At 37.6% G+C, this 24,104-nt stretch overlaps 1 protein-coding gene across 6 annotated transcripts in view; it reads left to right on the top strand.

The window, feature by feature from the left end:
* Positions 1 to 24,104, top strand: part of grin1a (glutamate receptor, ionotropic, N-methyl D-aspartate 1a) — a 124,025-nt gene that overhangs the window by 61,597 nt on the left and 38,324 nt on the right. For all 6 annotated transcript variants that reach the window (XM_079581239.1, XM_079581238.1, XM_079581237.1 and 3 more), the window contains 8 exons: positions 1,324 to 1,445; positions 2,607 to 2,781; positions 3,993 to 4,137; positions 11,901 to 11,987; positions 12,204 to 12,339; positions 15,122 to 15,249; positions 18,283 to 18,447; positions 23,228 to 23,346. In XM_079581239.1, coding sequence (XP_079437365.1) covers positions 1,324 to 1,445; positions 2,607 to 2,781; positions 3,993 to 4,137; positions 11,901 to 11,987; positions 12,204 to 12,339; positions 15,122 to 15,249; positions 18,283 to 18,447; positions 23,228 to 23,346 — 1,077 coding nt within the window. The remainder of the gene's footprint in view (positions 1 to 1,323; positions 1,446 to 2,606; positions 2,782 to 3,992; positions 4,138 to 11,900; positions 11,988 to 12,203; positions 12,340 to 15,121; positions 15,250 to 18,282; positions 18,448 to 23,227; positions 23,347 to 24,104) is intronic.

Here is a 24,104-nt window from a genome sequence, read left to right as displayed (position 1 = left end):
CATTTAGCCTCTCCCTCTCTCCTCTATAGCTCCAAAACAGGTCAAGATAGAAGCTACCAAGCTCTTCCACGTTTTCCCTATTTAAATATGGTTACGTGAAGTGTTCTACTACAAAGTATAATTACACACAATTAAACAATGTGGATTTTCTAAGCGGATAAAAGGGGGAACTATATTGTAAGGCGTAATAATACCAGGAGTAGTTTGGCATCCGCGCAGTAAAGTGAAGATTACTGGGCGGATTTCGAACTACAACTACAAAGACATGGGGAGGAGCAAAGTGGTTCAACAGACCATAAATACATGAATAACGGAGAATGCTAACCTGATGCTACATGTTAGCATCGCGCTAACGCTAGCTAGCACTTGCTATGACTGCCGTTTTTTCACTTCTACTGAACAATCAGCTGTTAGAAAACATCCATATGGGCCCCATTTACACTTGACTTTATTTGTATGTAATGAATAAGTTCATAATATTAATATTCCACCAGAAAATGTCTAAAATGAGTAAAAAAATGTGTTTCTCTAAAGAAGGCCACGCCCCCTTCTATGACGAGATGCCGTCTGTGTCTATATGGATATTTTCTCACAGCAGATTGTTCAGTAGAAGTGAAAAAACGGCAGTTGTAGCTCGTGCTAGCTAACCGTTAGCATTAGCCCGATGCTAACATGTAGCATCAAGTTAGCATTCTCCGTTTTTTATGTGTTTATGGGCTGTTGAACCACTTTGCTCCTCTCCATGTCTTTGTTTCTTCATTCAGTAGAAAACTATATTCATATTTCAGCGTTTGTTAAAGTAGTTTTTGAATAATTAGAGAAAATTTCAATTTTTCTCCAATTTGTTTTCCCCCTTAACTGTTTTCAAACATGACCATATATGGGCGATTCCAGAGATGCCGTATGTATCTATATTTTGAAACTTTTGTGGAAAATATTACTCCCAAAAGATATTATTACAAAAAAATAAGCATGTTGCGCTACTCAAGTTTTACGCAATCTTTCAGAATTCTAAACACATAATGTTCCTAGATTTTTGTGCATCACAGAAAGAACAAAACACATGTACAGTACAGCCCATAATCCATCCAAGTGTTTTCATCAGACCACCATATAAATATAAATACACATTTGCAAGACCTGAAAGAGAGAACTTCAGGCAAATCAAAATCCTGATCAACCGAGTCTCTGAAATGTGAAAATATCATGTCGTGGTACCAGAATACTGTGTTTAAGCATCAATTGTGCATGACATGTCCACTCTAACACACACGTCTGGGTTGGTTGAACAGTTTGTTTGAACAGTTTGCCGTGTCTTTGCAGTGAAGAGGACGCCGCCGCCGTGTACAAAGCCGCTCGCTTCCTGAACATGACTGGCTCTGGGTACGTGTGGCTGGTGGGGGAGCGCGAGATGTCGGGTAAAGCCCTGAGTGAGGCCCCCGACGGTAAGTGGATCCTCGTCACCGCATCCATAACGAACACGCCGGGTTTAAAGGCGCGTGATCCGTCGGACTGTTTCTGATGCAGATTCTTGCAGGTTGTTCTGGTCAGCGGTGAGAAGGAACTGCCTTTTTGTGTCGGGCTGTGAACACAAAGTGCCCTCAGTAGCTTTTCACTTTATGGTCACAACCCATTGGCCATTCTATTTTCCACTTCAAATCGGAGATGAAAAAAAACGGGAAACCACTCGTTTCTCCATTTCCGTTTCAAAAATAAAAATGGAAAATCGGAAATTGTCGTCGTCAGATTTTTTTCCCATCATTTTTTTGTTGGGTGTTCAACTCATTTTTGTCACATTTTTGTCATTTTTTTGTCACATTTTTGTCATTTTTTTGTCAATTTTTTATCACATTTTTGTATTTTTTTGTCAAATTTTTATCACATTTTTGTTATTTTTTTGTCAAATTTTTATCATTTTTTGGTCAAATTTTTATCACATTTTTGTCCTTTTTTTGTCAAATTTTTATCACATTTTTGTCATTTTTTTGTCAAATTTTTATCACATTTTTGTCATTTTTTTGTCATTTTTTTTATCACATTTTTGTCGCATTTTTGTCATTATTTCTTCAATTTTTTGTCAATTTCCTGTGACATTTTTGCCACATTTTCATCAATTTTTCGTCACATTTTTGTCAATGTTTTCCCACTTTTTTGTCACATTTCCATCAAGCATAATACTCCCTCTTTAAAGTACTCTGAAATGCGGGAAATTTTGTCAGTATTAAGTTTCCTTGGCGAACATCACAATATGTAATATATAATGTTAAACATTGGCATTTGCAGGAAATTGTTCTTTACTTTGAGCCACACAAGTGTTTATCGTGTTGAAAGCATTGACAGTTGATTGACAGTTGCTAACCGGTAGCATGCTATCGTCTTGAGCAGAACACTGACTCAGACTGAGACTCTGTTGACATGACAAACTCTAAAATTCACAGAGAACGGTTTTCTGTTTCCGCTTTGATGTGTTAATGTGTCAGTATTCCATTTTCTCCAAGTATAAGATCTGCAAAAAGCTTCATACCGGTTGAATTTCGGGAAATCTGAAACGTCCAGATGAGTTCCCTTTGAGTTCCTGAATCTGCTTCGTGTGTCCTCGGTGTCAGGTCTGATCGGCCTTCAGCTGATCAACGGGAAGAACGAGTCGGCGCACATCAACGATGCCGTGGCGGTGGTGGCCCAGTCCATCCAGGAGCTGTTTGAGAAGGAGAACATCACCGAGCCGCCCAGGGGCTGTGTGGGCAACACCAACATCTGGAAGACCGGACCCTTGTTTAAAAGGTACAGTCCCACAAACACAGAACACGAGGGTCTTTGAACAGTCACAGGGCCTCATTTCCTAGTTATCCAGAGTGTTGCTGATTTCTGGAGATATTTTTTTTTTGTAATTCATGCAGTTCTTATATTTGAAGAGTTTCGTGGCGCTAGGCTAATGCTAGGCTAGTGCATGTCTATGGTATCAGCTAGCCTGCATTAACCCCTTACCTCCCACCTGAACCAAGCACATTTTCTCCAGTTTGGCTTTACCCCAGTCCAAAAGCTTCTGGGAAAAAGCTGTGAAAATAGCAACAAAACTGAGACGAAAACCATGATGGAAATTGACAAAAAATGACCAAAAAAATGACAAAAATGTGACCAAAAAATTACAAAAATTTGATGAAAAATTGACGAAAAATTGACAAAAAATTGACAAAAAATGCCATTAAAAAAAAAAAAAAGTGATACAAATTTGACAAAAATTACAAAAAATTGACAAAAAGCGACAAAAATGAACAAAAACTCAACAAAAAGGTGACAAAAATACAGCAAAAAAGGACAAAAATACAGCAAAAAAAGGACAAAAATACAGCAAAAAAAGGACAAAAATACAGCAAAAAAAGACAAATATCCTGCAAAAAAAAGGACAAAAATCAAGCAAAAAGGACAAAAATCAAGCAAAAAAAAGGACAAAAATACAGCAAAAAAGGACAAAAATACAGCAAAAAAAAGACAAAAATCCAGCAAAAAAGGACAAAAATACAGCAAAAAAAGACAAATATCCTGCAAAAAAAAGGACAAAAATCAAGCAAAAAGGACAAAAATCAAGCAAAAAAAAGGACAAAAATACAGCAAAAAAGGACAAAAATACAGCAAAAAAAAAAGACAAAAATCCAGCAAAAAAGGACAAAAATACAGCAAAAAAAGGACAAAAATACAGCAAAAAAAATTTGTCAAAAATCCAGCAAAAAAAGACAAAAATGCATTGACAAAGTAACAAAAAAAGTGCAATAAAAAGTGACAAAAACACACAAGGGAAATAAAAAGTGACGACAATGGCAAAGAGGAGAGAAAGCATTTGGTTTGGGCGGGTGGTGCGAGGTTAACCTGTGTACGCTGCAGTATGCTAATGCTAACAGAAGCTAATCAAAGCTGGAACAAAAACTATAATCGAATCACCTGAAGTCATCAATACATAACGATCATCCCCATCCCCGTTTCCCGCTTCTCCGCAGAGTCCTGATGTCCTCCAAATACCCCGAGGGCCTGACCGGACGCGTGGAGTTCAACGACGACGGGGACAGGAAGTACGCGCACTACAGCATCCTCAACTACCAGAAGAGCCGCCTCATCCAAGTGGGCATCTACAACGGCACACAGGTACAGCGCATCTACAACGGCACACAGGTACAGCCGCCGCCGAGGGCCGCCTCATCGGCCCCGACAGCTCGCTGAGTGTCTTCCCACGCTCTCCGGCCCGTCTGAGGCTCGAGGCGCTCTGTCCGGGCTCATGAAGCTAACGTGCTAAGAAACAAAGAGCAAAATATGCAAAAATGTGCTGCAAACTTTAATGAAAACTATCTATTTTTGGAAATCTCATGGTATACACTGCAAAAAGTATTTAACTAGATCAGTATAAACATCTCAATTTGAGCACAATAATCCAAATGTTAGTTGTTTTGACTAGTTAAGAAGTTGTTGGGCATTTGTCCCAGATTATTTCACTTGTTCTGAGATGTTTCTGACTCGTTTCGATACATTTCGTCCTTATTTCAGGTCATTTTCTTTGCCAATGGGGTAAGAAAATTGGTCTTATCTCATTGGTAGAAAAATGACAAAAAAAATGACAAAAAATGACCAAAAAATGACTAAAAAAACGACAAAAAAATGACAAAAAAACGACAAAAAAGGACAAAAAAACGACAAAAAAATGACAAAAAAAACGACAAAAAAGGACAAAAAAATGACAAAAAAAGGACCAAAAAATGACAAAAAATGACAAAAACATAAATAACAAATAACAAAAAAACGACCCAAAAAATGACCAAAAAAAATAACAAAAAAATAACAAAAAAATAACAAAAAAATAACAAAAAAATAACAAAAAATAACAAAAAAATAACAAAAAAATAACAAAAAAATGACAAAAATGACAAAAATAAAATAAAAACATTTTTCTTTTTTAAATGACAAAAAAATGACAAAAAAATGACAAAAAAATGACAAAAAAATGACAAAAAAATAACAAAAAATAACAAAAAAATAACAAAAAAATGACAAAAATGACAAAAAATAAATAAAAACATTTTTCTTTTTTAAATAACACAAAAATGACAAAAAAATTACAAAAAAATGACAAAAAAATGACAAAAAAATGACAAAAAAATGACAAAAAAATGACAAAAAAATGACAAAAAATGACAAAAAATTACAAAAATATTACAAAAAATTACAAAAAAAAATGACCAAAAAATTACAAAAAAATTACAAAAAAAATGCCAATGGGGTAAGAAAGTCGGTCTTATCTCATTGGCAGTTTTACTTTCTTATTTCAAGCGAGATTTACCCTAGAACTGGTCTGAAATGTCCTCAAACAAGCAAAGGAAACTTGGTGCGATCAGGAAAAGTGTCTAAATGAGTGAAAACCGCTCAAAACAAGAAACATTTCCTCAATTCAAGTCATTTAAGCCAATGCTTGATATTTACTTTTTGTAGTGTAAGCAATGAGACAAACAATGTTTCCATTTGCCATTTAGTAAAACTGTGCAATTATAGAATTTGTCCATTCGTTTTTTTTCCAAGGTTTTGGCAGATTTTGTGAGTGGAATGTATACGTAACCATGGGGACAGTTCAATCAGCAGAAAAAAACCCACCAGAAACCTATAAAAACAATTTAAAAAAAATGGATGGTTTTGTGTCTCGGGGCTCTATGAATCACTGACATTAATCTCAGAGACCTGGGATGATTAGTTTTCAGGTTAAGCCCAGTTAAGGGAAAAACTACTGAAAAAGGACGTTCCACTTTGTTAAGCAGATCATCATTTTCAAGCAATATGGGAAAGAAAAAGGATCTCTCTGCTGATGAAAAGCGTGAAATAGTTGAATGCCTTGGTCTAGGTGTGAAAACCTTCGATTTTTCATGAAAGATTAAGCGTAATCATCGTACAGATAAGAGATTTGTGGATGATTCAGACACACACGGGTTTATTGTTTTATTAGGATCCCCATTAGCTGCCCGTTTAATGGCAGCTTGTCTTCCTGGGGTCCTTCAAAGGGCTACAATTACATACTTTACAAAAAATAGAATTTACAAAACATGCTTTAAAGTGCCTACTGAAATACAGTGAAGCACAGTTCAGTAAATAAATAACATTGCTGGAAAAGTCACATGGTCATCAGCAGTAGTTCTCGTGAAGACATGACAGAGAGCTGATTCCAGATAAATATTGCTAAGATAAAGGCACAATGAGGACGGTTTCTGCCAGACAAACACATCAGATTAAGAGAACAGCTGCTACAAAGCTGGCGTCTCCCGAACATCAAGGTGCAGGACCCTCCAGAGGCTGCAGTTGTGCATAAACCTTCTATCCGGCCTCCCCTAAACTGTTCATTGAAGCTGACGAACAGAAACGACTGCAGTGGTTCAGAAATACATGAGGACTCATTTTCAGGGACTTACAGACCATCACTTTAAAGATGCATTATGCAACTTTTTATGTGAAAAAAAAAAAATACAAAACCTTGATATCTGTGCGGAATTGTTTGGCAGTGGTTCTGTTAGGGGCGGAACTGGGACAGAAAAACAGCCCTGGACTCTGGTCAGCCTGGCCCAAATTAGCGCAAATGCGACACTTCCACAAATACATGTTAACCTCTGACCCCCCGCCTTAACCGAGAGCATTTTCTCCAGTTCGGCTTTACCCAAATCCAAAGGCTTCTTGACTGGAGAGCAACACTGTAACGTCTCATTTGAAAGCTCAAATCTAAAAAAGTGATGGTAACTTTTTGTCACTTGTTGTCGCTTCATTTTTGTTTGTTGTTGTTTGTTTTTGCTGCTTTTTCATTACTTTTTTGTGGCTTTTTGGCCTGTTTTCGTCTCTTGTTTTTCGGGGGGTTTTTTGTCATGTTTTTGTTGTTTTTTTTCACCGCTTTTTTCAACGCTTTGTCGTCACGTTTTCGTCACATTTTGTGGTATTTTTGTCACTTTTTTGTTGCTTTTCCAGCACATTTTTTGTTTTTGGATGCTTTTCCTTTAAGCTTTTAGATTTGGGTAAAGCTCGGTTACGCCCGGGGGTGAGGGTAAGGTAAAGTGAGAGGCCAGACCGGTGGCCCTAGAGCCAGTGGCCCTTCTGTGCTCTTCCAGAATACAGGACATATGGCCAGTCCGCCCCTGATAAGGCACCTTTAACACTGGAGCAACCCTCAACTTTTCCATTTTGGCCCTGTTTGTTCCCTTACACCTTCACTTTACTCTCAATGTTTTCACAATAGGGCGTTTCAGTATATTGATACACTGATGAGGCCGTGTAACCCTGGATGGTCAAATGGATGGAGTAGTGGATGGTTGGTGAATGGCCACAATGTCCCAAGAAGGCTGGGACGTCAGTAAGGAGGGGGCGGAGTCATGTTTTGAAGGTGAAAAAGTTGACAATTTAGAAAATCTGAGAAGAATATGCAGTGTAAAGGTCTAATACGCACTAGTATCAACAGAACCGCATGCTTCATATCGCCCGACGGTGTCACAGTGTCTTTCTTCCACCCTGCCCTTCTTTTCAGTCCCCGGCCTAGATTTCTATCTTTAGGTGACTTTCTCGTAGGACAAGCGAACTCTCCTCCCGCCGAAAAACCCATCCGACCGCCGCCTCGCTCGATTTGACCCGCTCACGCGACTCCGGCTTTCACTCGGGCGGCGTTTAGACGGTTATTCATTCATGACCGGACTCTCGACTTATTAAAACGTGTGCAAATGTGCGTGAATCATGAGGGGCGCTCTCATGAGATCAAATATGAATCACACTGTGAGTTGAGATGAAAGTCAGAGCTAAATTTGCAGAAATGAGGACTGAACATGATACTGAAGACAATGAGGGAAGCAGGGAATTTTATGTTGCAATATATATATACATACAGTGGGAGGAAAATGTATGTGAACGCTTTGGAATTTCTCACATTTCTGCCTAAAATGTGGTCTGATCGTCATTAAAATCATAAGAGTGAATTAACGGTGTCTGCTGAAACTAATACAACCCAAACATTTACATTTGATCATGTTTTCTAACGGCCATGACATGTAAACGTTCACAGGACAGGGAGGGAAAAGTAAGTGAACCCCGGAGTCTTGCTTAACACTTTGAGTGCCAAAAACTGAAAATGTAATTTTTTTTTGGGTGGTATTTGTTCAACCCCTTAACTCCCACCTGAACCGAGCACGTTTTCTCCAGTTTGGCTTTACCCCAGTCCAACAGCTTCTGGAAAAAATGTGTGAAAATAGTGACAAAACTGAGACGAAAACAATGATGGAAATGTGACAAAAAATTGACAAGAAATTGACGAACAAATTACAAAAATGTGACAACAAAATGACAACAATTTGATGAAAAAATGATGAAAAAATGACAAAAATGTTATAAAAAATTGACAAAAAAAATAAAAAAAATTGACATAAATGTGACAAAATGTGATAAAAATGTGATAAAAAATTGACCAAAAAATCACAAAAATTTGATTAAAAAATTACAAAAATTTGATAAAAAATTACAAAAAATTGATAAAAAATTGACAAAAAAAAAAAAAAAGGACAATAATGTGACAAAAATGTAATAAAAAAATGATGAAAAAATTAAAAAAAAAGTGACAAAATCTGACAAAAAATGACAAAAATGTTATAAAAATGGACAAAGAAAATTACAAAAAATTGACAATAATGTGACAAAAATGTAATAAAAAAATGATGAAAAAGAGACAAAAATGTGACAAAAAATGACAAAAATTTGATGAAAAAATGATGAAAAAATGAAAAAAATGTGACAAAATGTTATAAAAATTGACAAAAAAAAATACAAAATATTGACATAAATGTGACAAAAATGTGATAAAAATGTGATAAAAAAATGACGAAAAAATGACCAAAATGTGACCAAAAAATGACTAAAAATTGATTAAAAAAATTATTAAAAAATGACAAAAATGTGACCAAAAAAATACAAAAATGTGATAAAAAATTGACAAAAAAATTACAAAGATTTGACAATAATGCGACAAAATGCCAAAAAAAATGATGAAAAAATATTTAAAAAATTGACAAAAAAATTACAAAAAATTGACATAAATGTGACAAAAATGATGAAAAAATGATGAAAAAATGAAAAAAAAAAAAGTGACAAAATGTGACAAAAATGTGATAAAAAATTGACCAAAAATGGATCAAAAAATGACAAAAAATTGATTAAAAAAATGATTAAAAAATGACAAAAATGCGACAAAAATGTGACAAAAAAATGACTAAAATGTGATAAAAAATTGACAAAAAAATGACAAAAATGACTTGAATACCCAACAAATGATGGGAAAAAAATCTGATGACGTGAGGAAAAAGATCCTCTCGGTTCAGGCGGGAGTTAAGAGGTTCAGCAGACACCGTTTAATCATTCTTGTGACTTTGATGAAGCTCAGACCACACTTTATGACCAGTTTAGGCAGAAATGTGAGAAATTTCAAGCGTTCACAGACATTTTCCTCCCACTCAAATTCTTATAGGTTGGCGAACAGCACAAACAGAAGGCCTAATAACGGGCGAACGCCGAGGGTTAAAAAGCCCATTCCGGTTTTAATCCCGCGCTGCACAAACGCGTCACGTGACCCCGCGTTAACCCGGATAACGAGGCGACTACACAAACAGACATATGGGAAGCGGCGATGGGGTTAAGTAGCAGTCGTTTGTGCCGGTTACGTCACTGAATAAAGAGAGATTCTCATCATGGTGGTTTGATAATTACAGCTGGTGCCGCGTCTGTGAGCAGATGCTTTGGACGAGATTGAAGTGGCAGTTATGTAGGGTTAATAAAACTGATCTGTAACGCAATCCGGCCACAAACCACTCATGTTACACTGCTGTTATACTGGTGAATGGACAGTGTAGTCTCGAAAAGTGTTCATACAGCATTTTTCTGAGTGCTTTAAATAAATAATAGTAATAAATAAACGGCCGTCCACCTAAAATATGTGGATGAACAAGGAGAGCACTGGTAAGAAATACAACCAAGTGCCCCAAGATAACTCTGGAGGAGCTGTGAAGTCCTGCCGCTGAGCTGGGGGAAACTGTACATGGGACAACTATAAGTTGTATCTACACAAATCTGGCCTTCATGGACGAGAAAGAAAGAAAGAAAGCCATTATTGAAAGGAGGCCATAAAAAATCCCGTTTGAAGTTTGCTAGAAGTCATATGGAGGACACAGCTCCATGTGGAAGAAGGAGCTTTGGTCAGATGAGACAAAAATGTAACTTTTTGGCCCAAATGTAAAACGTTGTTTATGGAGCAAACCTGACACTGCTCATGTGCTGCAAAAAGTGGATTCTAAGCAAGTCAAAAATATCTTACTTTAAGAAAAAAGTTCTTATTTTTTCCCTAAAAGTAATAATGTTTTGCCGAGCAAAGTTTTCTTGAGTAAAAAAAATCTTATTTTAGGAAATAAAATCTTCTTGTTCAGATATATTTGCTAAAAAACATGCTAATTTTTCTTGTGACAAGAAAAACTTGTTGAATCTTCTTCAGCTTTAGACAGAAGAATATGTTTCTTATTTTAAGAAAAACTAAGATCACAACAACTCTTAATGTAAGAACTGATTCTCACAGAGAGATAATACATTCCATTCTTTAAAGTGGGCGGCTCGGTGGCACAGCGGTTAGAGCCTCAGCTTCACAGCCTGAAGGTCCTGGGTTACTAAATATTAGTATTTACTAAGAATATTTTACTCAAAAATGTGTGTAATTTAGAACATTTTACTTAAATCAAGCAACATTTAAGTAAAAAGCCCAGAATTTTTCACTAAACAAGAATGTTTTCCTTAAATGATTCAATTTTCTGAGGACATTTTGCTTAATTCTAGTTATTTATTTGCTTGAATTTAGTGTTTCTTTCTTGTTTTATGATGAGAAAATATTCTATAAATAAGAATTCTTAGCAAGAAAAAAATGCTGACCCCATTGGCAGAATTCTTTCCTTAAAACAAGACAAAATGTCTTATTTTAAGATTTTTTACCCTGTTTTTAGTTGGGTACTTTTTGCAGCGTGGTCCTGAGTGCACCATCCCCACTGTCAGATATGGTGGGGGGGAGCATCATGCTGTGGGGCTGCTTTTCCTCAGCGGGGACTGGGACCTGCTGGAGTCAGCAAGAGAACTGAGGCTGGGGCGGAGATTCACCTTCCAGCAGGACAATGACCCTAAACACAAAGATAAATCTACAAAAACAAACATATTCATGTGTTAGAATGGCCCAGTCAAAGTCCTGACCTCAATCCTATTGAAAACCTGTGGAAAGACCTGAAAACTGCTGTTCACAAACGCTCTCCTTCTAATGTGACAGAGCTTGAGTTGTTTTGTAAAGAGGAACGGGCTCAAATGTCAGTCTCTACATGAGCAAATCTTGTAGAGTCAGACCCCAAAAGACAAAAGGGTTATGTTTAGGGTTGTAAACATGACAAAATGTGCAAAAGTCCAAGGTGTATGAATACTTTCGAGAGGAGCTGTAACTATACTGGAAATAGACCAAGGAAAAGTGTCTAGTAAAACATACAGCCTTCATATTAGGCTTCCTTTGAGTTAAAATATTTCCCCTCATCATTGTCCAGCAGAGCCATTGTCATCAGCGAAAGAAAAAGTGCTTCCGTCAGCAGTTTCCAGCAATAATGAGGGCCCCCGGCTGTGAGGGCGAAAGATCATGTGCAAGGCCCGGAGCCGGCTCATTACCGATGCCTCCCTCCTTGTCAGCAACTACGTCTGAGAAAGGCACAACGAATGAATTAAAAACAGATAATCAGCAATTTTCTCACCTTCTTGTCAACATGGTGCCCACATCTTCTCTGTGATTGACTTCGTTTATGAGCATGAAGCCGTTAAAATTCCCCCTGTCGTGTGCGCAGGTGGTGATGAACAACCAGCGGAAGATCATCTGGCCCGGAGGAGAGACGGAGAAACCCCAGGGCTTCCAGATGTCCACTCGACTCAAGGTACGGACGGACTGTTCCTGACCCGGATCAGTTTGCGTGTTCAGCCTCAGCTCGTGTGTGAATAAGGGGTATCAAGGTGTTGTGGAGGACTCTTGTGGAGGCGCTGGAGAGTCCTTGCCCAATGTCACTCAGTCAAAACAGTGCATCTTAGCCCCAGGAGCTCACACGTGGAGGTTTAAATCGAGAACAAACTGCTTTCTGTGTTGTGTGTTACAGATAGTGACCATCCACCAGGAGCCCTTCGTCTACGTGAAGCCCACGATGCTGGACGGCACTTGTAAAGAGGAAATAACGCCGAACGGAGTCCTGATCAAGAAGGTCATCTGCACCGGACCCAACGAGACCATCCCAGGTAACATTAACACAGGGCATCAGGGGCGGACTGGCCATATGTCCATTCTGGAAGAGCACAGAGGGGCCACCGGCTCTGGGGCCACCGGTCCCGTCTCAACCGAGCTCTACTCAAAACTAAAAGCTAGAAAGAAAAGCATCAAAATAGTGAGAAAAAGAGGATGAAAAGTCAACAACAACGTGAGAGAAACACAACAAAAAATGATAGAAAAAATAATTAAAAAAACAACAAAAAATGACAAAAATCTGGCAAAAAAAGTGGCAGAAATCCAGCAAAAAAGAGACAAAAATCCAGCAAAAAAGTGGCAAAAATCCAGCAAAAAAGAGACAAAAATCCAGCAAAAAAGAGACAAAAATCCAGCAAAAAAGTGACAAAAATCCAGCAAAAAAAGTGACATAAATCCAGCAAAAAAGTGACAAAAATCCAACAAAAAAGTGACAAAAATCCAACAAAAAAGTGACAAAAATCCAGCAAAAAAATGACAAAAATCCAGCAAAAAATGACAAAAATCCAGCAAAAAATGACAAAAATCTAGCAAAAAAAGAGACAAAAATCCAACAAAAAAATGACAAAAATCCAGCAAAAAAATGACAAAAATCCAGCAAAAAATGACAAAAATCTAGCAAAAAAAGTGACAAAAATCCAGCAAAAAAGCAACAAAAGTGCCATAATAAAGTGACAAAAACACATAAGGGAAATAAAGAGTGAAGACAATGGTGAGAGAGGAGAGAATGCATTTGGTTTTGGCGGGTGGTAAGAGGTTAGAAAACAACAAAAATATGAAAAAAAATGTGGCGACGTGACAAAAAGTTTCCGTCAATTTTGTAGGTCTCAGCTTTCAAATGAGGCGTTACATTGTTGATCTCCAGTCGAGAAGCTTTAAGATATAAAACTCCCTGCCCAGTATAAAAAAACATGAATCTAAAAGGAATTCCGTGGAGTATGGTGTGCCACAAGGTTCAGTTTTGGGACCAATATTATTCATTATTTATATGAATGATTTTGCTTCTGTTTCTACGACCACCTTTCCCGTTCTTTTTGCTGACGATACCGATCAAAAAAATAATAATAAAAAGGCGAACTGGGGAAAATGCAAATTTCATAAGAAACTCTCTGTTGCTGATGACTCTGGGTCCGACTCCGCATTTTACATGCACTTTTCTGAAACAAACCCCGCCAGCATGAACACAAACCGCCTGCAGCCGTTCACTGACAACACTTTGGTCGTACTTACGTTTGTCTCCTTTTGAACCACCGCTCAGGGGAGGCGAACGCAGACTCACGATTTAACAACCACCACGTCTCGCAATGTGACATTTAATAATCTTAAAAGATGCCCTCAGGTTGACACTATTACCTGCCAGTGTTTTAAAGCATTTATCCCTCCTGAGATTCGATTCTCACTGGACCAGAGCCTGTGAGCTGTTGTAGAACATGCTCGTCTTGGCTGGGCAAAACACACCAAAATAAATAAAGCAAAATAATAATAACAATAATAAAAAAGAAAAATGTATAAAAAAAAAATGCAGTAATAATGTAGGGATGTCATGGTCGTTTTTTTCTTTTGTTTTTCCTTTCTTTACACGATTATTATTATTATCATTACATGATTATTATGTTAATAATATTAACAATTATTGTGTTATTGTTTTTCTCTTCAATTTCATTCCAATCACAGAGACGTCCTCGATGCTAATGTTAGCGCTAGCCTCATACACAGAGACGTCCTCGATGCTAATGTTAGCGTTAGCCTCAAACACAGAGACGTCCTCGCTGCTAATGTTAGCGTTAGCCTCAAACACAGAGACGTCCTCGCTGCTAATGTTAGCGTTAGCCTCAAACACAGAGACGTCCTTGATGCTAATGTTAGCGTTAGCCTCAAACACAGAGACGTCCTCGATGCTAATGTTAGCGTTAGCCTCAAACACAGAGACGTCCTCGCTGCTAATGTTAGCGTTAGCCTCAAACACAGAGACGTCCTTGATGCTAATGTTAGCGTTAGCCTCAAAGACAGAGACGTCCTCAATGCTAATGTTAGCGTTAGCCTCAAACACAGAGACGTCCTCGATGCTAATGTTAGCGTTAGTCTCAAAGACAGAGACGTCCTCGATGCTAATGTTAGCGTTAGTCTCAAACACAGAGACGTCCTCGATGCTAATGTTAGCGTTAGTCTCAAACACAGAGACGTCCTCGATGCTAATGTTAGCGTTAGCCTCAAACACAGAGACGTCCTCGATGCTAATGTTAGCGTCAGCCTCAAACACAGAGACGTCCTCGCTGCTAATGTTAGCGTTAGCCTCAAACACAGAGACGTCCTCGATGCTAATGTTAGCGCTAGCCTCAAACACAGAGACGTCCTCGATGCTAATGTTAGCTTTAGCCTCAAACACAAAGACGTCCTGGATGCTAATGTTAGCGTTAGCCTCAAACACAGAGACGTCCTCGATGCTAATGTTAGCGTTAGCCTCAAATACAGAGACGTCCTCGATGCTAATGTTAGGGTTAGCCTGGAACACAGAAACGTCCTCGATGCTAATGTTAGCGTTAGCCTCAAACAAACACTCCAGCCACGCCCACTCTGAGCCACAATAACCCTAAGCCATTGTTAAACACTTAAAGACGCTGTTTTATGGCCCTTTTGCTTTATTTACTTTTATATAAATGTGGCATTATTATTACTGTTTAATTGGTTTATTGTTTTTCTTTTCAACTTCATTCCATTGTTTTATTCCATCTGGTTATATTTTTCCAAAGTGGTGAAAATTCTGGTTCTTCCCTCCAGGGCGCCCCACGGTCCCCCAGTGCTGCTACGGCTTCTGCGTCGACCTCCTCATCAAACTGGCGATGACCATGAACTTCACCTACGAGGTTCACCTGGTGGCTGACGGGAAGTTCGGGACGCAGGAGAGGGTTCGTCTTCCAACTTCAAAACATTCAATTTGTGTTTGTCACCGTCACCGCTCAAAGTCGCTTCGTATAAATGCAAATTCTCACCTGTTTTTTTCCTGCTGTTTCAGCTCCACCTCCACCTCCACCCCACCTCCATCGCAGCAGCAGAACCCTCAGCCTCCCCATCTCCTCATTGTCACCACCACCACTGTCTCGGCCCCGTCAAACCCACCATTCTCCCTTCTGTCTGATCATTGATGCCTCTGCCCTCCAGGGTTTGTGCAGCAAAGTGTGTCTGCTCTCATCGTCTGTTTAAAGTCATCACATTCACTCATATTCAAGTTATTTCACTTAACTAAAGTATAATGGGCTCCATGCACAGAGACCCCACGTGATTTCCGCCTGGACAGTAAACCAGACGCTGTCCTTCCTGTCCGTTATCTCTTCTCATTAAAAATGAGCAGGTCCAGAAATGAAGCGATAGCTTAAAGGAACAGGCCACCGTTTTTACATACTGAGATATGTTCTTACCTGAGCTTTGACGAGTTCTTTAGGACCTGTCTGATCTTCACCTTCAGTCACGTAAACACAGCACAGACGGTGTTAGCATTTAGCCTCTCCCTCTCTCCACTATAGCTCCAAAACAGGTCAAGATAGAAGCTACCAAGCTCTTCCACGTTTTCCCTATTTAAATATGGTTACGTGAAGTGTTCCACTACAAAGTATAATTACACAAAATTAAACAATGTGGATTTTCTAAGCGGATAAAAGGGGGGATTATATTGTAAGGCGTAGTAATACCAGGAGTAATTTGCCACTGTGTTTACGTGACTGAAGGCACGGGTGAAGATCAGACAGGTCCTGAAGAACTCGTCAAAGCTAAGGTAAGAACATATCTCAGTATGTAAAAACGGTGGCCTGTTCCTTTAAGATTTGGTAAAGGACAGCGAGTAAAAGTTAAGATGTGACGGAGCAGGTTAGAAAATATTACATGAGACGTAACGACTTCACTGGAGGAAACTCCGTGTTCATAACGGTGCATGTTTTTGTCTTGACAAAATAAAAAATAAAACTAACGCAAAGTTTTGACCAAGCCTGCGCAAAAAAGAATCGTCCTGTTAGTCGTTTAAATAATATTTACTTGTTTACATGTTGTATTATCATTTTCCGACACTAGCCTTTAGCTCTAAGATAAAAGCTCCTCCTTACGACAGCTTGTGTTTCCTTTGGGGCTGGATTCACAGTGAACATGATGTTTGTAACACGTTTCATCATCATCATCAGTAACTCGTTGTCCTTAACCAGAGCCTGAGCTTCTCTTTATTTGTCTGGAAACCTGCTAATTGTGAATGTAAATGATCGCTGACAGGAAGTCCAGCGTCTGGCTGACTGTCCAGGAAGACGTCACGTGGGGAAACTGTGCATATAGCCTATAGTTAAACACTTAAAGGTGCTGTTTTATGGCCATTTTGCTTTATTTACTTTTTACTTTTATATAAATGTGGCATTATTATGTAAGGTCGGTTCTTATTTTCCCGATAATGACCAGCGTTCTTTACATTATCCCGCTTATTATACGGCCATTTGCCAACTGAACACACAACATAAACTTCGTACACTTTTATGAAGGTCGAAAGGTTTATTTAATGACTTCCGCGACAAATAGTTCCCAAAAGTTTGCGCGTTGCTCGGCAGCGTTTTGCTAGGCTAGAAGCAGCAAGGCTAGCAGCTAGCCTAGCTACTTAGTTGAAGGCGCAGTTGGAGGAATGGTGGTGAATCTCTGGGTAAGTTGAAAGTCAGACTCACGCTAACTTCACGAGCGATTCCCCGACTTCTCTCACAGAGACGGGACAGATAGTGTCGCTACTACGTATGTGCGGAGTGATATGAAAGCACCAACTCCGTTGCCATTGGCAGCGTCATTATTTTTTCCAGAGGTCCTTTATCAGAAAATAATGACCGGTAGAACGTTGGGAAATCCCATTCAAATCAACGGAGCTTCTACTTACGTTGTGAAGAGCCGTATAATAATACTGTTTAATAAATTCTACAAGTTACATGAGTGATCAAAGTTCCTAAAACACTTAAATATCTATAAATGCACTTTGCATCTGTTACTTGAATAACTATACAGATTAACAATAATAAATACATTTGTTGTTAAACTCATGTTTCGATCTAATTGTTGAATAATTCAGATGCAAATTTTTTTTCTTTTTGGTTTGATTGATTGCAATTAAATTAATTACGGACCTGCAATTAACTGGAAAAAAAATGTAATCGAGTCCCACCACTAATTTTTACACGTTAAAAAAATTATAACAATATATATATTTTTATTGTATATTTTTGGGGATTTATTCAAGGGGTGGGTGGTTATAATAAAATACAATACAATACAATGCAATACACTACAATACACTACACTACACTACACTACACTACACTACACTACACTACACTACAATACAATACAATACAATACAATACAATACAATACAATACAATACAATACAATACAATTGAATTGAATTGAATTGAATTGAATTGAATTGAATTGAATTGAATTGAATTGAATTGAATTGAATTTAAAATCAAATCAAATCAAATCAAATCAAATCAAATCAAATCAAATCAAATCAAATCAAATCAAATCAAATCAAATCAAATCAAATCAAATCAAATCAAATCAAATAATTCAAGCTGTGAAACGCTTCCTGTTGTCCTTACAAAATAAAAGTCATCACTGTTCCAGCAGCTGGGAGAGCTTTATTGTGAAAGAGCCAGACTGAAGTATATCGCGACAGGAGCAGCAGTTTCAGGCCGATAAAAGAGAATAGAGCATCACACTCACACATGGCAAGGGAATATGTGGAACAATAGTGTGGATGTTTTCAGTGCTGACAGACACTATAATAAAGCATAATTTAGTAAACTATTTGTTAACATTTTTAGCCCCTGTCGTTGTTGGACTAATACCTTTTTGATCCATGCCATTGTAACAACCCTGTCTGTGTGTCACTTATTATTTCTGCTGTTTTCGATGGGACGCAGGTGAACAACAGCAACAAGAAGGAGTGGAACGGGATGATGGGGGAGCTGCTGGGGGGCCTGGCGGACATGATCGTGGCCCCACTGACCATCAACAACGAGCGGGCGCAGTACATCGAGTTCTCCAAGCCCTTCAAGTACCAGGGACTCACCATTCTGGTTAAAAAGGTGAGGCTGAGGCAATGAATACAGAGAATTATTCTTTTTTTTTTTTAAGCTCTGAAGCTGGTGAAAGTCAGACACAATACTGACCGGACAGGCAGAAGTGAGGTGTCTTCATTTACCGTATTTTCCGGACTATACGTTTCTCCGGAGTATAAGTCGCACCAGCCGAAAAATGCACAATGAAGAAGAAGAAAACTGCGTCTGAAACCATCAAATTATATCCTCTAAGCACTAACACTAACAACTAATCCTTAACCTTTCATGGGGTCAACTGTTAGATCTTTATGCAGTTAGTGAACTAGAGCTTCAGAGATATTTACCCAATTCGACCGTCCTTACCCAGGGGAAGGGGAAGTGACATCACAAAGAGCTGTTTTTCTTCTTCTTTAAAGATATATCGATACCAAACGGCTACTTTTTAAGTATCGATATTGGGCAAAAAGTATCGATATTAATTTGCATATGTAAAAAGAAGGCGGGGCAGCGATTATCAACACAAAAGGAGGATTTATTTCTTTGTTCTGAGCCAAAACAGTCACAACAGCAAAGGATTGAACTGAGCCATTCTGGTTTAGGCTCTGTTTGTCATTGAAGTATTCATTTAAATGTTGTTTATGTATTTAATTTCACATTAGTATTGTTTAATTAACCAGTTAAAGTAATATAATTTTAATTGACCAGTTAATTATATAAAATAACCAGTTTTAGAAATGTATATTGATTGAAATACATTCACCCATATGAAATGACCAGTATCGGTATCGACAAAAATGACCCCAAAAGTATCGGTATCGTATCAATTCCAAAAAATGTGGTATCGCGCATCCCTAGGTCGTGGTACTTTTGGGCAGCGAGAGAAAAAATCTATTCATAATGGAGCCTGGGCTGAGTGAGCAATGTATAACAAATGAGCCGATTTTTTTCACTCAAACTAAATACTGTTTAACCCCTTAACTCCCACCTGAACCGAGCACATTTTCTCCAGTTTGGCTTTACCCCAGTCCAAAAGCTTCTGGAAAAAAGCTGTGGAAATAGCGACAGAACTGAGACGAAAACAATGATGGAAATGTGACAAAAAGTGAGAAAACATTGACAAAAAAGTGACGAAAAATGGATGAAAAAGTGGCAAAAATGTCACAAGAAATTGACAAAAAATGACAAAAATGTGACCAAAAAATTACAAAAAAATTACAAAAAATTTTACAAAAATGTGATAAAAATTTGACAAAAAATGACAAAAAATTGACAAAAAAATGACAAAAATTTGATTTAAAAAAATTGACGATAAAATGACAAAAATGTGACAAAATGACAAAAAAGTGAGAAAAATGTGATAAAAATTTGACTAAAAAATTACAAAAAATGTGACAAAATGTGACAATAAAATGACAAAAAAGTGAGAAAACTTTGACAAAAAAGTGAGAAAACATTGACAAAAAAGTGACGAAAAATGGATGAAAAAGTGGCAAAAATGTCACAAGAAATTGACAAAAAATGACAAAAATGTGACCAAAAAATTACAAAAAATTGATAAATATTTGACAAAAAAATTACAAAAATGTGATACAAATTTGATTAAAAAAATGACCAAAATTTGACAAAAAAATTACAAAAATGTGATAAAAAAAATGACGATAAAATGCCAAAATGTGACAAAAATGACAAAAAAGTGAGAAAAATGTGAGAAAAATTTGCCTAAAAAATTACAAAAAATGTGACAAAATGTGACAATAAAATGACAAAAAAGTGAGAAAACTTTGACAAAAAAGTGACGAAAAATGGATGAAAAAGTGGCAAAAATGTCACAAGAAATTGACAAAAAATTGAAGAAAAATTACAAAAATGTGACAAAATTTGACAAAAAAATGACAAAAAAATGATAAAAATTGACGATAAAATGCCAAAAATGTAACAAAAATGCATACATAATAAAGCTCTTCTAGGCTCCTCTAGGCTACAAACCTGCAGAGGTGTGGGCTCCCTGTCCCAGCACTGCCCCTGAACGTAGAACCTGCTGCCTGTAAATATATCAGCTGGACTGTAGTATAAAATAGTACTTGAAGTAAACTTTTTAAATGTCCAAAGTTCCCAGATAGTGAGCTCTTATGTACTGTACTACACTTACCTCCCACTGCTGTTCCCCGGTGTAGGAGCCTGCATAATTGACGTAAATGACAGCCATGTTGCTAGTTCATAATTTTGTATATAAAAATAGTCGCCGTGTGGGAGGTGGATTCATTTGCATCGAGCCCACGGGGAACAAACATGGCGCGCAGTGAAACTCGCATGGATTATGATCGGATTGGTCACAGGCGGGAGTTTTAGCATCATTAGAGCTGGTGTTTCCGCCCGCAGGCCATAGACTTAAAGGTAAAATACATTTCCCAGATGTGGAGATGAAGATAATCCTTATATTAGACGGCGCTGTTGCCTGTGAATGACATATTGTACCATGAATTGGATAGTTCTCGGTAAATCATGCCTTGAAGCTGTTTTATTCTCAGTCTTTTTTAACGATTCAATCACACAGGGATAATTATAATCAATCTGTTACACTGAGTAAGTTACGGATTCTCGGAAATTCTACCATTTGTTTTGCTTTAAAGGGGCTAGATGCAAGTTGGTTATTTTGTGCTCACTACTGCCACGTCAGGTCTTATGCGTAACTGCAGCTTCTATGTTAACCTCTCACCACCCGCCTAAACCAAGTGCATTCTGTCCTCTTTGGCTTTTATATAGGCCTGTGTAGCACCTCATTTGAAAGCTAAGACCCACAAAACTGATCTTTTTCCTCGTGTTGTGTCACGTTTTGTATGGTTTTTTTTCTTTCTTTTTTTTTCCATTTTTGTCACATTTTTGTTAAATTTTTGTTGAATTTTTGTCACTTTTTGTAGAATTTTTGACACATTTTTGTTGAGTTTTTGTCACATTTTTGCTGAATTTTTGTCACATTTTTGTGGAATTTTTGTCACTTTTTTGTTGAATTTTTGTCATATTTTTGTTGAATTTTTGTCACATATTTGTCACATTTTTGTCACATCTTTGTCACATTTTTGTCACATTTTTGTGGAATTTTTGTCACTTTTTTGTTGAATTTTTGTCACATTTTTGTTGAATTTTTGTTGAATTTTTGTCACATTTTTGTTGAATTTTTGTCAGATTTTTGTTGCGTTTACATCCTTGTTTTCTTCTCATTTTTTGTGGCTATTTTGTAGCTTTTCCCCCAAGAATCTTTTTGATTAGGGTAAAGCCAAACTGGAGAAAATGGGATCCGTTCAGGTGGAAGTTGAGAGGTTAAGCTCGTGTATGACGGCATTTAGGACCCGAATTAACACCTTTCTGAGTGACAGTACAGGATTTTAGAGGCAGTTGTTGTGAACAGGTCTGGTCAAGGCCGGATTTAAGTAAAATGGTCCTCGGGGCTAAAATTTGTATTTATAGCCCCAATCAATCAATATTTATTTATTTATATAGCACCATATATTGTTTGTCTGTTGGATTTCTCTCTCTCGCTGAACTGGAGTAAATGCCCTCGGGCCAGGCCTGTAAGAGGTTAAGTCCTTTTACCTCAATAGGCAGGTTATCATGATACTCAAATGACATTTAAAGCAGCACTAAGTAACTCATGCCCCTAGAGGCCATAACCGCCACTGCAGGTGCCATAGCATGTTTTTTTTTTACTTATTAATTGTCCGTGAGAGTATTTACTACAATATTGTCCACCCAATTACACAATGGAGATTTTTTTCACTCAAACTTGGCTGTAAATACTGTTTAACCCCTTAACTCCCACCTGAACCGAGCACATTTTCTCCAGTTTGGCTTTACCCCAATCCTAAAGCTTCTGGAAAAAAGGTGAGAAAATAGCGACAAAACTGAGACGAAAAACATGATGGAAATGTGACAAAAAAGTGAGAAAAGATTGACAAAAAAGTGAGGAAAAATTTATGAAAAAGTGGCAAAAATGTCACAAGAAATTAACAAAAAATGGACAAAAAAAGACAAAAAAATGAAAAAAAATGGACAAAAAAAAAAAAAAGTGACAAAAAATGAAAAAAAAAGAGAAAAAAAAGTTAGAAAACATTGACAAAAAAGTGTCAAAAAATGGATGAAAAAGTGGCAACAATGTCACAAGAAATTGACAAAAAATTGACAAAAAAATAAAAAATGTGACAAAAAAATTAAAAAGTGGCAAAAATGTCACAAGAAATTGACAAAAAATTGACAAAAAAAAACAAAAATGTGACAAAAAATTTGATAAAAAATTGACTAAAATATGACAAAAATGTGACAAAATGTGACAAAAAAAAATTACAAAAAATTGACCAAAAAAAAGACACAAAAAAAGACAAAAATGTGAGAAAAAATGACAAAAAAAGTCACAAAAATGAGTTGAACACCCATCAAAAAAATGATTAAAAAAATATCTGATAACGTGAGGAAAAATATCCTCTCGGTTCAGGCGGGAGTTAAGAGCTTCAGTGGCGCTAGCCCTTAGTTAGCTTTGTCCGTTAGCCTGTTAGCTCCTTCGCCATGATAGTGTGTATTGGTGACTCTGACCCGGTCCAGGTAAGTTGCGGTTGTGGTTTTCTGTCCAGACACACCAGGGGGGAGATGAAAGACCCCCCAATCATCCCCCCCAGAGGGAAACAAGTTACTTTAATCACAATCCAACGCTTATTCAACACAACAAATCCTCACCCAGCGACCTGCCAGTGTCTTCAACGCGGCCGCCATTTTGATTTTTCGCATTAATGCCACTTTTGGCCGTTGTCTGTTGTAGGAAATCCCGCGCAGCACGCTGGACTCGTTCATGCAGCCGTTCCAGAGCACGCTGTGGCTCCTGGTGGGGCTGTCGGTGCACGTGGTGGCGGTGATGCTTTACCTACTTGACCGCTTCAGGTACAAGAGCGAGCGAGTGTGTGTGAGTGAGTGTGTGTGTCTCCCCAACCGTCAGATCTTCCCTCAGCGCGGAGCCCGGACGACCACGGCCAGGGGAAGATTGGTATTAGCCATCCCACCGCTCTGTCCCAGTGCAAACTCTTTCAGTCCGTCTGCTTTCCTTTCTGTCTTTGCCCCCCATGTCCACACTAAAGTGTTGTTTATGTTGCGTTTTCTGCTGCAGTTCCACATCCAGATAATACTACAACTAGGGCTGCTCGATTATTGAAAAAATAATAATCACGATTATTTTTGTCATAATTGAAATCACGATTATTCAAACGATTATTTGTTGCCTTTAAAAAAATCCATCAAAAAAGTGACAAAAATCCATCAAAAAAGTGACAAAAATCCAGCAAAAAAGTGACAAAAATCCAGCAAAAAAGTGACAAAAATCCAGCAAAAAAAGACAAAAATCCATCAAAAAAGTGACAAAAATCCAGCAAAAAAAAAGACAAAAATCCAGCAAAAAAGTGACAAAAATCCATCAAAAAAGTGACAAAAATCCATCAAAAAAAGACAAAAATCCAGCAAAAAAGTGACAACAATCCAGCAAAAAAAAGACAAAAATCCAGCAAAAAAGTGACAAAAATCCATAAAAAAAAGACAAAAATCCATAAAAAAAGTGACAAAAATCCAGCAAAAAAAGACAAAAATCCATAAAAAAAGTGACAAAAATCCAGCAAAAAAGTGACAAAAATCCAGCAAAAAAGTGACAA

This window comes from Gobius niger (assembly GCF_951799975.1).
Source record: "Gobius niger genome assembly, chromosome: 22".
Taxonomy (NCBI): domain Eukaryota; kingdom Metazoa; phylum Chordata; class Actinopteri; order Gobiiformes; family Gobiidae; genus Gobius; species Gobius niger.
This window is presented reverse-complemented; position numbering and strand designations above follow the sequence as displayed.